At 37.5% G+C, this 11,856-nt stretch overlaps 1 protein-coding gene across 1 annotated transcript; it reads right to left on the bottom strand.

Moving 5' to 3' along the window:
• Positions 1-3,703: 3,703 nt before the first annotated feature.
• On the bottom strand, positions 3,704-9,686 carry LOC102219718 (60S ribosomal protein L19). Its single transcript, XM_005796672.3, has 6 exons — positions 9,583-9,686; positions 9,138-9,244; positions 4,466-4,588; positions 4,258-4,378; positions 4,029-4,139; positions 3,704-3,898 (listed from the first exon to the last, which is right to left on the bottom strand). The coding sequence occupies exons 1-6, from the start codon at positions 9,585-9,587 to the stop codon at positions 3,775-3,777; spliced, it is 591 nt and encodes a 196-aa protein (XP_005796729.1). The 5' UTR covers positions 9,588-9,686; the 3' UTR covers positions 3,704-3,774.
• Positions 9,687-11,856: the final 2,170 nt, after the last annotated feature.

The following is an 11,856-nucleotide window of genomic DNA, read 5'->3' as shown; positions in this document are numbered from 1 at the left end:
TCATTTGGCAGGTTTTTAGAAAGGTTTCAGAGGAAATTTGACCTTTGCTCAAAACTTCAGTATGATCCAGTAGCACAAAACATACAGTACAGACCAAAGGTTTGGACACACCTTTCTAATTCAATGGGTTTTCTTTATTTCCATGACTATTTAAAAGGCAAGAAATCCCACTTATTAACCTGACAGGGCACACCTATGAAGTGAAAACCATTTCAGGTGACGACCTCTTGAAGCTCATCAAGAAAATGCAGAGTGTGTGCAAAGCAGTAATCACAGCAAAAGGTTGCTACTTTGAAGAAACTAGAATATAAGGGGTATTTTCAGTTGTTTTACACTTTTTTGTTTAGTGCATATTTCCACATGTGTTATTCATAGTTTTGATGCCTTCAGTGTGAATCTACAATGTCAATAGTCATGAAAATAAAGGAAACTCATTGAATTAAAAGGTGTGTCCAAACTTTTGGTCTGTACTGTATATCATATTTATTTTTTAACTTGCTCCCTATTTTGAAGGCTTAAACCTAATTTTAAATATAAAAGTGTTTAGTGTGTGCTGTATTGATTTGCAGGGGTATACTGCCGATCTCAAGTAATCATTGGGTGAAAGGAGGGCTACGCCATGGTTAGGTTGCCAGGGCAACGGATGACAAACAACAAAACATACTCAAGTCAAAGGCTAACTGAAGAGACCAGTGGACCTTCGCGGTGTATTTTTGGACTGTGGGAGGAAGTCAAAATGTCTGGAGCTTTGGAAGAAATTAAATTCACTTCATTGAATTGAAACCAGACTTTATGGGAAACAGAACTGGGAGGAAGAACAGGGTTATGGGCAGTTTTTTTTTGTTTTGTTTGAGAAGTAGACACTATGGCCTGCGTTGTTTGAAACATGTAAATAAATTTTAGGCTGTTTTCGATTGTAAATCATGTAACATTAACATTCACTCCTAATGTGACGCGAGGAACAGATCTAACAGTAAGCACCTTGTTGTCAAACTAGCATCCACCTTCACCTAGCGATGCACGTGTCTGAAGATGCCAAACTGTGTTTGCCGATAAACACAATTTCAATTTTGTACATTTGTTGGACGAAGGTTACACCAACACATTACACAGGGATGTACTGTAGGTTAGCATTGGGGGGAAAACCTGGAAGTACATGAGCAGCATCAGCTAACATTTGATGTTTGTAATTTACTCATGCAGTAGAGTCGATGAAAGAGCGAGTCTAGCACAGGGTTATGATAGTTGTGGATTTTCTGTTAGAGTTTAGTTTTGACTTTTTGTTTGACTAATTCAGTTTGTTTTAATTAGGTTTTTATAGTGTGCTTGCAAGTTTGTATCAGTTATTAGTTAAATATTGTTTTTATTAAGTATAGCAGTTTTTAGTTGTTTCATACTAATTCAAAAAGGTCAAAGTATTGTATCCTAATTATGTGAACAACAGAAAATACCAATATATTCAGTCATTGTTGAACAGCCAACTGACTCTGGCATTTTCAAAAGGCTAATAAATAGATTCATAAATACAAAAACAATGGATTTTTATGTCTATAATTTCAGTATGTTTTGCGTCATAATAGCATAATATGGTTCCAGTTAGTTGAAGATTTTTCAAATTAATTACCATTTGTATTCATTTCAGTTCTTTTTTTTTGTTTCAATTTCAGTTTTTGTTTTCTCAGTTTTAGTCAGATATAAAAACTTCAATTTGGCTCTCTGTCTAGAGAATCAGGGAGTAATTCTCAAGGGGAAATCATAGTAACAGCTACTCTGACAAATGCTCACAACAGCTGCATTTTATATCTGTTTACAGGGGGTTCTTTTTATTAAAACTGCGACTTTTATTCTCCATTAATCTTGATTGTATGCCCTCATTCAAATGTGTCTGTTGCACACGGAACAGAAACAAGCAAACAAAAAACTAGTCTTGTCCCTCAATCTCAACTAAAACATGACAATGACATGCAAGCTTTGGATACATCCAAATACTGTAGATGTCATTAGTGATTCAGTACCTTGTGTATCTGCGATACGAACAACCTAAATTTGCAACTCTCTTGCCTGGTGGAGGTTTTTTGTATTTCCCAGAAACAATCAAGTGACTGTATTGCCGTTCCTGATTATAAAAATGCTATACAGATATATAGATCAAAAACAACAAAAGAAATTTGACCTTGCATCATCTGAATCCCTGAAATTGGTTTACAGGGGCATAAATACACTCCTATAAGCTGTTATTTAGAATAACCTCTTGTTAATATTTCTGGATTTAACTTGAGATGTCATAAAAAAGGAACTGACCTTTTAAAGCTGTTGTCTGCAACTTTTATTAAAAATATATTTTTTATGCATTTATTGAAATGGTCATTTTCTGACAACCAATCAGAGCCAAGAGGAGAAACCATTTTTCTGGAATAATAAGTTGTTTTTTTCCTCTATCAGCACATTGAACAACAAGTAAATAATGTATAAAAGTTACATACTGCAGCTTTCACAATTTAAATTTATGCCATTTTTCATTATGAGAATCCTAACATTGTCGGATATTAATTGATTTTTGAGTAAAATGATTATACAATAAACTACTTGGGCATATTTGAGGACAGATATTTTAATCACCCGCCTTGGCAGAAATGGTAGTTTGTGTTTTTTGTGCGTTGCTCCTGCTGTTGATTTGGCTTTTATGCTAAGTACACAAGTCTTTAAGAAGTTAAAGTTTCGTTTTTTTGAGAAAAAAACATTCCAGAAGCCTAATGTTAGCCTTCTTGATCCTTTACAAATCCAGTTTGGACGTTTGATGTGAATTGTTCTGCTACCACGCCCAATTTAGAGTAGCATTCAACCCTCAGACGCTACTAACTGGTACATTTTAAAATCAAAAGAGTAAAACTTCTGTTCATGTGGAAAAATTTAATAGTGAGTCTCTTTTAGCCACCTGCACAGTAGAAATCTTGTTAAACAAAAAACAAGTTCAACCACTTCACATGAAGATTCCCTTTTTTTGGTTCCCACTTCAAATGTTGCTATTTTGTGAGACTTTAAAAATCAAAACAGATTGAGAACCAGCATGAAATGTTTTAGAAATGATATTCAATCATGCAGAAAATTAGATAGAGATCTTCAAATACATTTTTTAAAAATCAGATACATTTAGGACTTCTCAGAAATGTGTAGTGATCTTGAATGATTTAAAAACATAAATCAAATTGATCCATTAAGATTTACCAAAACTAATAAAAAGAGAACCTTAATTTTAGTAAGATATAATAAACAAGGACTGCAGTAATCGATTAAAAATGGCATTCAGTAGACTTTTCATTTTAACCACAAAAAAATCCCTTGATTAAGCCCTTTCTGCTTCACCTATCAGTACGGTGTAGAGCTGATCTGTTGACTAGTTTTCTTAATCAACTGATTAATAATAGGAAAGCAAAAGATATTTAGTAGGAGACTTTTATAAGATTAGAAACACATACGTCAGCTAAAGCTGACATTTGAGTTTGGGATAGAACATATTTGCAATACAAAATGACAATATAAAATGCAAAATGTATGTTTTGTAAAGTTTTGGCTTAAATACAGCTCTTGGTATATTCTTTCAGTAAATCACCACAATTAATGATTATTTGCTAACTAAATTAATGAATTTCAACCTTTCCAGCAGTTTGCTCAATTACATCGAAAAGAAAGAAAGAACAGCAACTGTGTTTATGTACACTTTTTATTATCAGCACTTGACAGCTGGCACAGTCAGGTGGAACAAAAAGAACCAGACTACTTCTTGGTCTCCTCCTCCTTGGACAGGCTCTTAATGAACTCCTCCTTCTTGGCCTGGAGGCGCTCCTCTCTGCGCTTGCGAGCCTCCTTCGTCTTGGTACGACGGGCCTCGGCCTGATCGCTGCGCAAAGATCAGAACCACCATCATTTTACTGATTTCTAAATGATTTCTTTCAATTAAGTGTTTACAAATACCATAAACTAGTTGGAGATGATAATATTGTAAATCCTGTTTGGACATGAATACTTACGCCAGGAGCTTCTTGCGGGCCTTGTCGGCCTTCAGCTTGTGGATGTGCTCCATTAGGATGCGCTTATTCTTGAAAACGTTACCCTTGGCCCTCAGGTAGAGGCTGTGGTACCTGAAGGAAATTCAAAAAGGGCAAAATGAAAAAGCACCAGGATACAGAAGCTCATATTACAACATCCCAGTTAGCTTGAGAAGACGAGCGAAAACGGCTCCAGGTCCCGGAAACCTACATGTGCCTGTCGATTTTTTTGGCCTCCCTGTAGCGACGCAGCAGACGACGCAGGATCCTCATGCGACGCATCCAGCAAAGCTTCTCCGGCATACGGGCGTTGGCTGTACCCTTTCTCTTACCTGATTACAAAAATTAACCACAAAAATTTTGTTTGAAACTTTTATTTGCTATTTTCTTTAAAAAAAAAACAACAAGCTTCAACGTACCGGTTCCCATGTGCCTTCCTTTGCGACGTGCCAGCGTGTTCTTGCGGCACCGGGCCCTGGAATGGACCGTCACAGGTTTCCTGATGATAAGACCATCTTTGACCAGTTTACGGATCTGCTGGCCTGAAAAACAAACAAACAAAACATTTAACAAAAAACAAAAACTGGGAAACTAGAAGTGTGAATTAGGATTGCATCAGATTAAAGATAATTCACGACAATCCCCCTTTGAAAACTTGCAGCCAATGCTACAAAATGTCAAGTAATTTTTTTAAATGACTTTCTCACTTTTATTCACTATTCAATGGTTATTATTTATTAGTTATTTATTTATCATAAATGCTGCCTCATTCCTTCTGATTTTACTTGAAGAAAGAGGTTTTTTGAAGCTGCTGCTGGATGCTTCCTTTGGTTTTTTAATGTCTAACTTTTCCATTTCACACTTGCTTGTGCGAAAGCAGCTTGATAAATTTGACTGGCAGCCAATCAGAAAGATGAGCATGGTGAGACAAGTAAATAACATTTCAATAAATGATTTAACTTAAATTTTTTAGTAGTGACTGAAAAATAGATTAGACTTTAAAATATTTAAAAATTAGATTACATTTTTTACTTTTCCCCCCCACCCCATACTTCCAGCATTAAGAGGCTCCTTTAGCCCCCCCTAGTGGCCACCACTTTGAAAAACGCTGAGCAGAGGTTAAAGTTTGTGAATTACCTCAGTTTTTGTATCTCAATACCAAAGACAGTACAACATCCTCCTACATTAAATAAATGCAAGAAAACATTTGAACTCAATCAGAGCTGAATAGATTTCTTGGATAATTTGTGTTACTTTCGCCAACTCCTGCTACGTTGACATGTGTACGGTAGGCACTATTTTTAGTTATGGAAGGAGACGGAGAGAACCAAATCAAATCACCCAGAAAATGACAAACATTCAAAAATGTGGAAACATTTCAAATTAATCAGGACAAACATTGTGCAGAACTAGCTTTCCACAAAAGCGTGTGACTGATGTTGCAGCACCCTAACAGTAAACGTCCTCTGCATACATCAAACTTGTCAGCAGTGTCCGATGGAAATTATTCATGTTCGCTTTGCATAATACATTAACCTAAATGTGTGGTAATCTGTCATGTTGCAGATTTACAAGATGGTATCTTCTGGTTGCATGCAATGACTGATCGTAGTGGCTACCTGGCAGGATCTTAGTTAAGTCTAAGTTTTGACAAAAAAAAAAAATAACTATGCAGCTCTTACTGTAAGAGCAACAAATATAAAAGCACAGCAACAGAAGAGATTAAACATTTATTGGTCGCTATGATTCTGTCTCAACTTAAATGAGATACTATGAGAGAATATTTCAATTATTTATAATAGTTGGAATTAATCAGTTTGTCACACAGAGTTGAAACTGAAATGGAGGTTTGCATTTCAAGCAATAAAAGGTTATTTAAAAAGACCAATTAAATGGGTTGTTTACTTGAATTCTCTGTTTTGTACATTTGTAAGTAGTTTTTTTTTTAGAATTTGACTCTTTATGTAGGATTACTCAATTAATCACCAGAATAATCGATAGAATATTCGATTACTAAAATAATTATTGGATGCAGCTGCTATTTTCAATCCAGTAGCTTAACTAGAGAATCCTTATTTAATCCTTCCCTAAGGCAGCTTTTCCACAATATTGTAGGTTGCTGTTTGAAGAATTTCCAAAGCTAATGTACAATAAAAACTCATTTCTTTCATTCCTGGTAAAGACAAACAAATGGCCTATGGCTGTTGATTTGGTAAAACAAAACTCAGATTTTAAGTGAACCAAGCTAATGATTTGTTAATGTTTAACTATCTCCATGTTAAAGACAATCTGATTTGATAAGCGAGTACATGCCCGGACAAGTTCAGACACAATAATAAAACAAAGAAAGTACAATTATTTAATTTCTGGACATAACTTTCTGGTTTTACTTTAAAATATTTCAAGCAGAATGATTCGTTTTCAAACTTAATGATTCAGACTTTCTGGTAGGATTTACAGCAACAAATCAACCTTGATTGTAAGAAGAAAGAAGCGCAAAACATTGATGACAATTTCATATTTTTGAGAAAAAGTTTGGATTTGGACAATACTTGAATCTCAGTTTTTCAAAACCTAACCCCTCTCTTATTTTTAAATTGACATCCATGATTCTGGCATCACATTTTTCAGTGGGCAAACTGCCAACTAAGTTACGTTTTTTAACATGAAACCTCAACAAGTAGCTCAAAAGCTGCTGGAAAGCTTTGCAGAAAGATTGATTGGCAAAGATCGTGAGCACAAACGAGGATTTTGACTTTAGTTTTCAAGCTCAGCATAACGACAAACAAATATACAAAATTTAGAGGAACAAATTAAGAAAAATGGAAAAGTACACGCATTTTGAGCCATTTGCAACCAAGATATAAGAACACAAGGGTTACTGCAACTGCAAAATTGCTTCTTAAGAATCAGACAGAAAAGCAAATTAAAGCTGCAAGCAGCCTCGGGCGGCCCTCGCAGCAAGCGCCGCTCCGGCCTATTGGCCACCGCGGGGGTTCCGGCCACCGCAGAAGCTCTCGCGCGTTTTCCAGAGCTGCAGCCCGCTCCCCACCGCGGAAGCTCAGCCGCAGTTTCCAGCACCGCCGCCCGCTAGCCGCCGCAGGAGCTGTCGCGCGTTTCCCCCGCCCGTCCACCGGGCGACACGCGTGAATGCGTTCGGCGGCGCTCCCCGACGACTGTCAAAAAATCTGGTGCAGATCGGTCGATGCGTCGAGGAGATACAGCCGATGTATTAACTTAGGGGGCGCAGTGGAGCCAAATTACATCTCAATCCCGTTGGGCTCTTTAGAGGTGAACAAAGGTCATACATATCCAGTTTGGAGCCAATCGGATGATCCATGCTTGAATTAGAGCCAAACGTATGAATATGGCGAGGGACTGATATTCGCCATTTGGCCACGCCCACACGGTTCAGCCAGCAGCGAGCAATGACAGAGCTCATCATCCGAATCATCTTGATTAGGTCAAGAGAGCCATAAACGGAGCTTTCCAAGGAAAAAAACGGCACTTCCGGTTCCGAGGGGGCGGGGCTTAGATGACGTCATAATGTGATGACGTAGGATCGACGGGCAAGCCTCCAGGATCACTCAGGCCAAGTTTGATGCAGCTCGGTCAAAATATGTGGAATGTAGAGGCAAACGTATACGAACGGCGTTGCCGCCATTGAAAACTCTTGGCACTTTAAAGCAAGCGAGACCAACTTCCTATCTGTCATCCAACACAGAATCACCTTGATTAGGTCAAGAGAGCCATAAACAGAGCTTTCCAAGGAAAAAAACGGCACTTCCGGTTCCGAGGGGGCGGGGCTTAGATGACGTCATAATGTGATGACGTAGGATTGACGGGCAAGCCTCCAGGATCACTCAGGCCAAGTTTGATGCAGCTCGGTCAAAATATGTGGAATGTAGAGGCAAACGTATACGAACGGCGTTGCCGCCATTGAAAACTGTTGGCACTTTAAAGCAAGCAAGACCAACTTCCTATCTGTCATCCAACACAGAATCACCTTGATTAGGTCAAGAGAGCCATAGATGAAAGTTTCCAAGGAAAAAAATAGCACTTCCTGTTCTGAGGGGGCGGGGCTTAGATGACGTCATAATCTGATGACATAGAATTTTCAGGTATCACACCAGCATCACTCAAGCCAAGTTTGGTGCAGCTCGGTCGAAACATGTGGAATCTAGAAGCAAACGTATGGCATCGGCGTTACAGGTCACTTCGCCACGCCGCCACGCCCAGCTGCTATCTCAAAGCCGGTCAGGGTTGGAATCCTCAACACACCAACATGTCTTCTGTGTCTGGACACAGTTTCATGTTGATTAGGTCAAAGGGCTAAGAGAGCGACCGCTCACAGTAAAACATGACACTTCCTGTTCTCAGGGGGCGTGGCTTAAGTGATGTCATCATTTCACCACAGGGTATTTTAGGACATCCGATGCCGATCAATCACTGAAAGTTTGGTCCCTCTATGTGTTTTTTTATAGGAAATATAAGAGTTTCGTGTTTCATGGCGAGTAGGTGAACTTTGACCCCTGCTAACCCCCCTTCAACATACTCCAAAACTCACCAATTTGATAACTTTAAATCAAACATGCCTTATGATCAGACTGACCGAGTTTGAAGTCGATCAATCGAAATCCCTAGGAGGAGTTCGATCAAATACGAAGGCTGTAAACGTCAAAATCGAGGAAAAAAATGGACGTTCAATACAAAATGGCCGACTTCCTGTGATAGTTGGCTAATAACATTAAATGTAAGTTCTGAGTCTTTTGGTGAGCTCTACAAGTGTACCAAATTTCATGTCTCTACGATGAAATACGTTCATAACATTGTGTCAACAGAAAATTGCTAGTTGCCGCCGTTGAGCAATTTCTTTTGCGATTTTTGCGCCAACCTTAAAATTCAAAATTTTTAAATTTTCTAGTCGCGACCGCCAAGTTTGGTGAGTTTTTGAATATGATAAAGCCCCCAAAAAGGCGCCTCTTTGGGGGGGCAGAATCGTAATAATAATAATAATAATAAGAAACAGTACAGAAACAATAGGCCTTCGCAGCGCTTTGCTGCTCGGGCCTAATTAAAAAAATAAATTACGGGAGTTGGCGTTAGCGATCTCATTTGTCTCGTTGGGGTCTAGCCAGACTTTCTTCTTTCCGCAGCGGAGGACGCTGGAGGCCAGCCTCTTCTGGAGCCTGAGCATGCTGAAACAACAAAACACGGATTCAGAAGATCATAACTACGGTAGAAATATTTCTCCATGTGTATTTATCTATTTATTCAACAATAGCACCAGATGCTAGCCACACAGCTAACTCCCAACTACCCGGTGGCTAGCAGGCTGCCAACATGGCCTCCCTGTCGCTACATCGTGTTGGATAAAAACACGTAAATATGTCAAATATAAGCCTGGAATGATGACTAAAACAGAAATATGTGTCAAGAACAAACTTGAATTTCTTATTTTTACCAATACGATATCTATGTGTGTATTTAAACAGTTAAATTATGACTTTTATCATGCTATCAGCTGCGGTCCTACCTCATGGCTGCTACTTCAGTAGGAAAAGGAAGGCTTGAGAGGCAGACAGGAAGATACCATTTTCAGAGGAGCGTCCATTTGTTATCATGAAGCAACTTCGTTTGAATTTAAGTAACACTTAGCTGTTACTACTACACAAATAAATTTTAAAGCTCATAAATTATATATCTAAAGATCAAGTCCATGTAAATATGACTAAAATAAAGCTACGTTAAAAATTGTGTTTAACTGGCAACCCCCCGTCCCTGTCTCATCAAAATATTGGTACTAGCCAATGCGTTCGCAATGAATTATGGGTCAATCTGTACCACATATGTATTCTTCTGTATGTACACCAGAGGGCGCCATTGAAACAAGAATCAACAAGTGTATGTCCACCGATATATAAACTATAACCAAGTCCTATTTTTGAGATCATAAGAAAAAGAAAAGACTAAATGCTAATAGTATGTGGTAAACATTACAATTTAATTTGTGTTCTTACTTTTTAACCATTAAATTACTAAAAAAAAAAGCATCAAACTTTCTAATGCTGTGTGTTCAGATGTGTGAGTAATTAAAAAAAAAAATTAACCTTTGGCTTATTATTTCATATTTATGAAATGTTATTAAAATAGACATATTAGCTTTAAAAATGATAATGCTTTAAGCATGAGTTTGGACTGGTGCACTGTTAAATTTACTCTTTCATTCTTATAATAAAATGAATAAATAAGCAAATTGCATTACAGTAAATTGTTGACATCCAAGACCACATGTAAGTCTAAAATATGCAGAAGATATAAAACTATTCAGAGCATTTGAAGAGAGAAAGATCTTTTACTTTTTAAGTGTCATCTATCAAGAGGAGGAAGTGAGAACAGTGTGTTGGTGTAGCTGGTGGGTACTTAGAAAGACTCTTGTAAAAATAGCCAACTGGCACAGCACAATTTGACTAGCTATCGTTCTGTCCTCGACCTTCTGGAGCACCATCCCGTCACCACATGGAGGCTGCAGGCTTACAGTGTGGGTGCATAAGGACCTCTCTGTGACGTCTTCACCTCATGTAACTCAGAGAGCAGCGAATAAAACTTTACAGAGGATTCACCAGCAATGTCCAATGCAGCAGAAGAACTGAACCAAGAAGCTTTAAAATGTTTTACTGTGTGATGATGACCTGCTTTCTGTTCAGAAGAAAGCTCTTTTATGAATTGTGATATTTGGAGGCATCTGCAAATACTTCCTTAATTTAGATTGATTGTGGTGCGTCCGATTTTAAGGTCAGTTGTTGAAAAGTTACACTGCAAGGTCACATTTAGTTCCCATTAATGATGTGGAATGCAGCTAACTGATTCACATTTTTGCAATATTTATTTCATCAAAAGGAAGGAATTTTATTTCTCTGAATTTTAATAATGCAACCAAAATTAGAGCAAAAATCAGCTTCTATTTTATTTCTACTAACAGAAACTGGACCATTTAATGCTTAATAACCAGAAATCTAATTTGATCCCACAATAATTGAAATTAATAGAATTCAATGCACTCCTGTTCAGAAATATAATGAGATCTACATCTAGTTTTGGGTCAGAGTACCCAAAGGTTCTACTCAAGTAAGTACAGCACTACTAAAAACCAACCATACAAGAAATTGCTCAAGAATAAAAATAAAAATGTCTTTGTTAAAAAGTTTACTAAGAGAGTAACTGACCAGAACATCAATCATTTAATATTTTAAATATTACAATATTATACATAACCAAATGGACCAAAATGTTGGTATTTTAAGACATGCAATAATTCATATACATAATATAATTGCAAAATAACAAAAGCAGGCAAAATAAATGGTTTTGCAAATCAGTTTCTTTCGAGATAAAACTTATGTCTGGTGAATTTTTGTTTAAAACATGTTTCTTCTTAATTTAATGAAGTTACTCACAGTGGGCAGAGAATCCAGACATTTTACTGAAGAGTAGTGACACTAAGGAGTATTTTCCTTACAGGCGACCTTTTGTGTTTCCTTGTATTAACACAATACAGCAGTAAAACTAGCTGATCACATATGCTGGAACTCAGCTTGAGTTGCTAGGTAACGGGGGCTGGGCTTGGCGGGGGTTGCTTGGTAACAGCGCAATGTGACTCAACAATCAGGAGATTTTTTAAACTCTCCAGTCACAAAAAAAGTTTTACTTATTGCCAAAAAACCACTGTGGTTTTTTAAAGTACTTAGGCTGCTTTTAGAAGAAGTTAAACACAAATATTAATTTTGCATAATACATTCACTTCAAAAAG

Source organism: Xiphophorus maculatus, chromosome 16 (genome assembly GCF_002775205.1).
Source record: "Xiphophorus maculatus strain JP 163 A chromosome 16, X_maculatus-5.0-male, whole genome shotgun sequence".
In the NCBI taxonomy this organism is placed as follows: Eukaryota; Metazoa; Chordata; class Actinopteri; order Cyprinodontiformes; family Poeciliidae; genus Xiphophorus; species Xiphophorus maculatus.
This window is presented reverse-complemented; position numbering and strand designations above follow the sequence as displayed.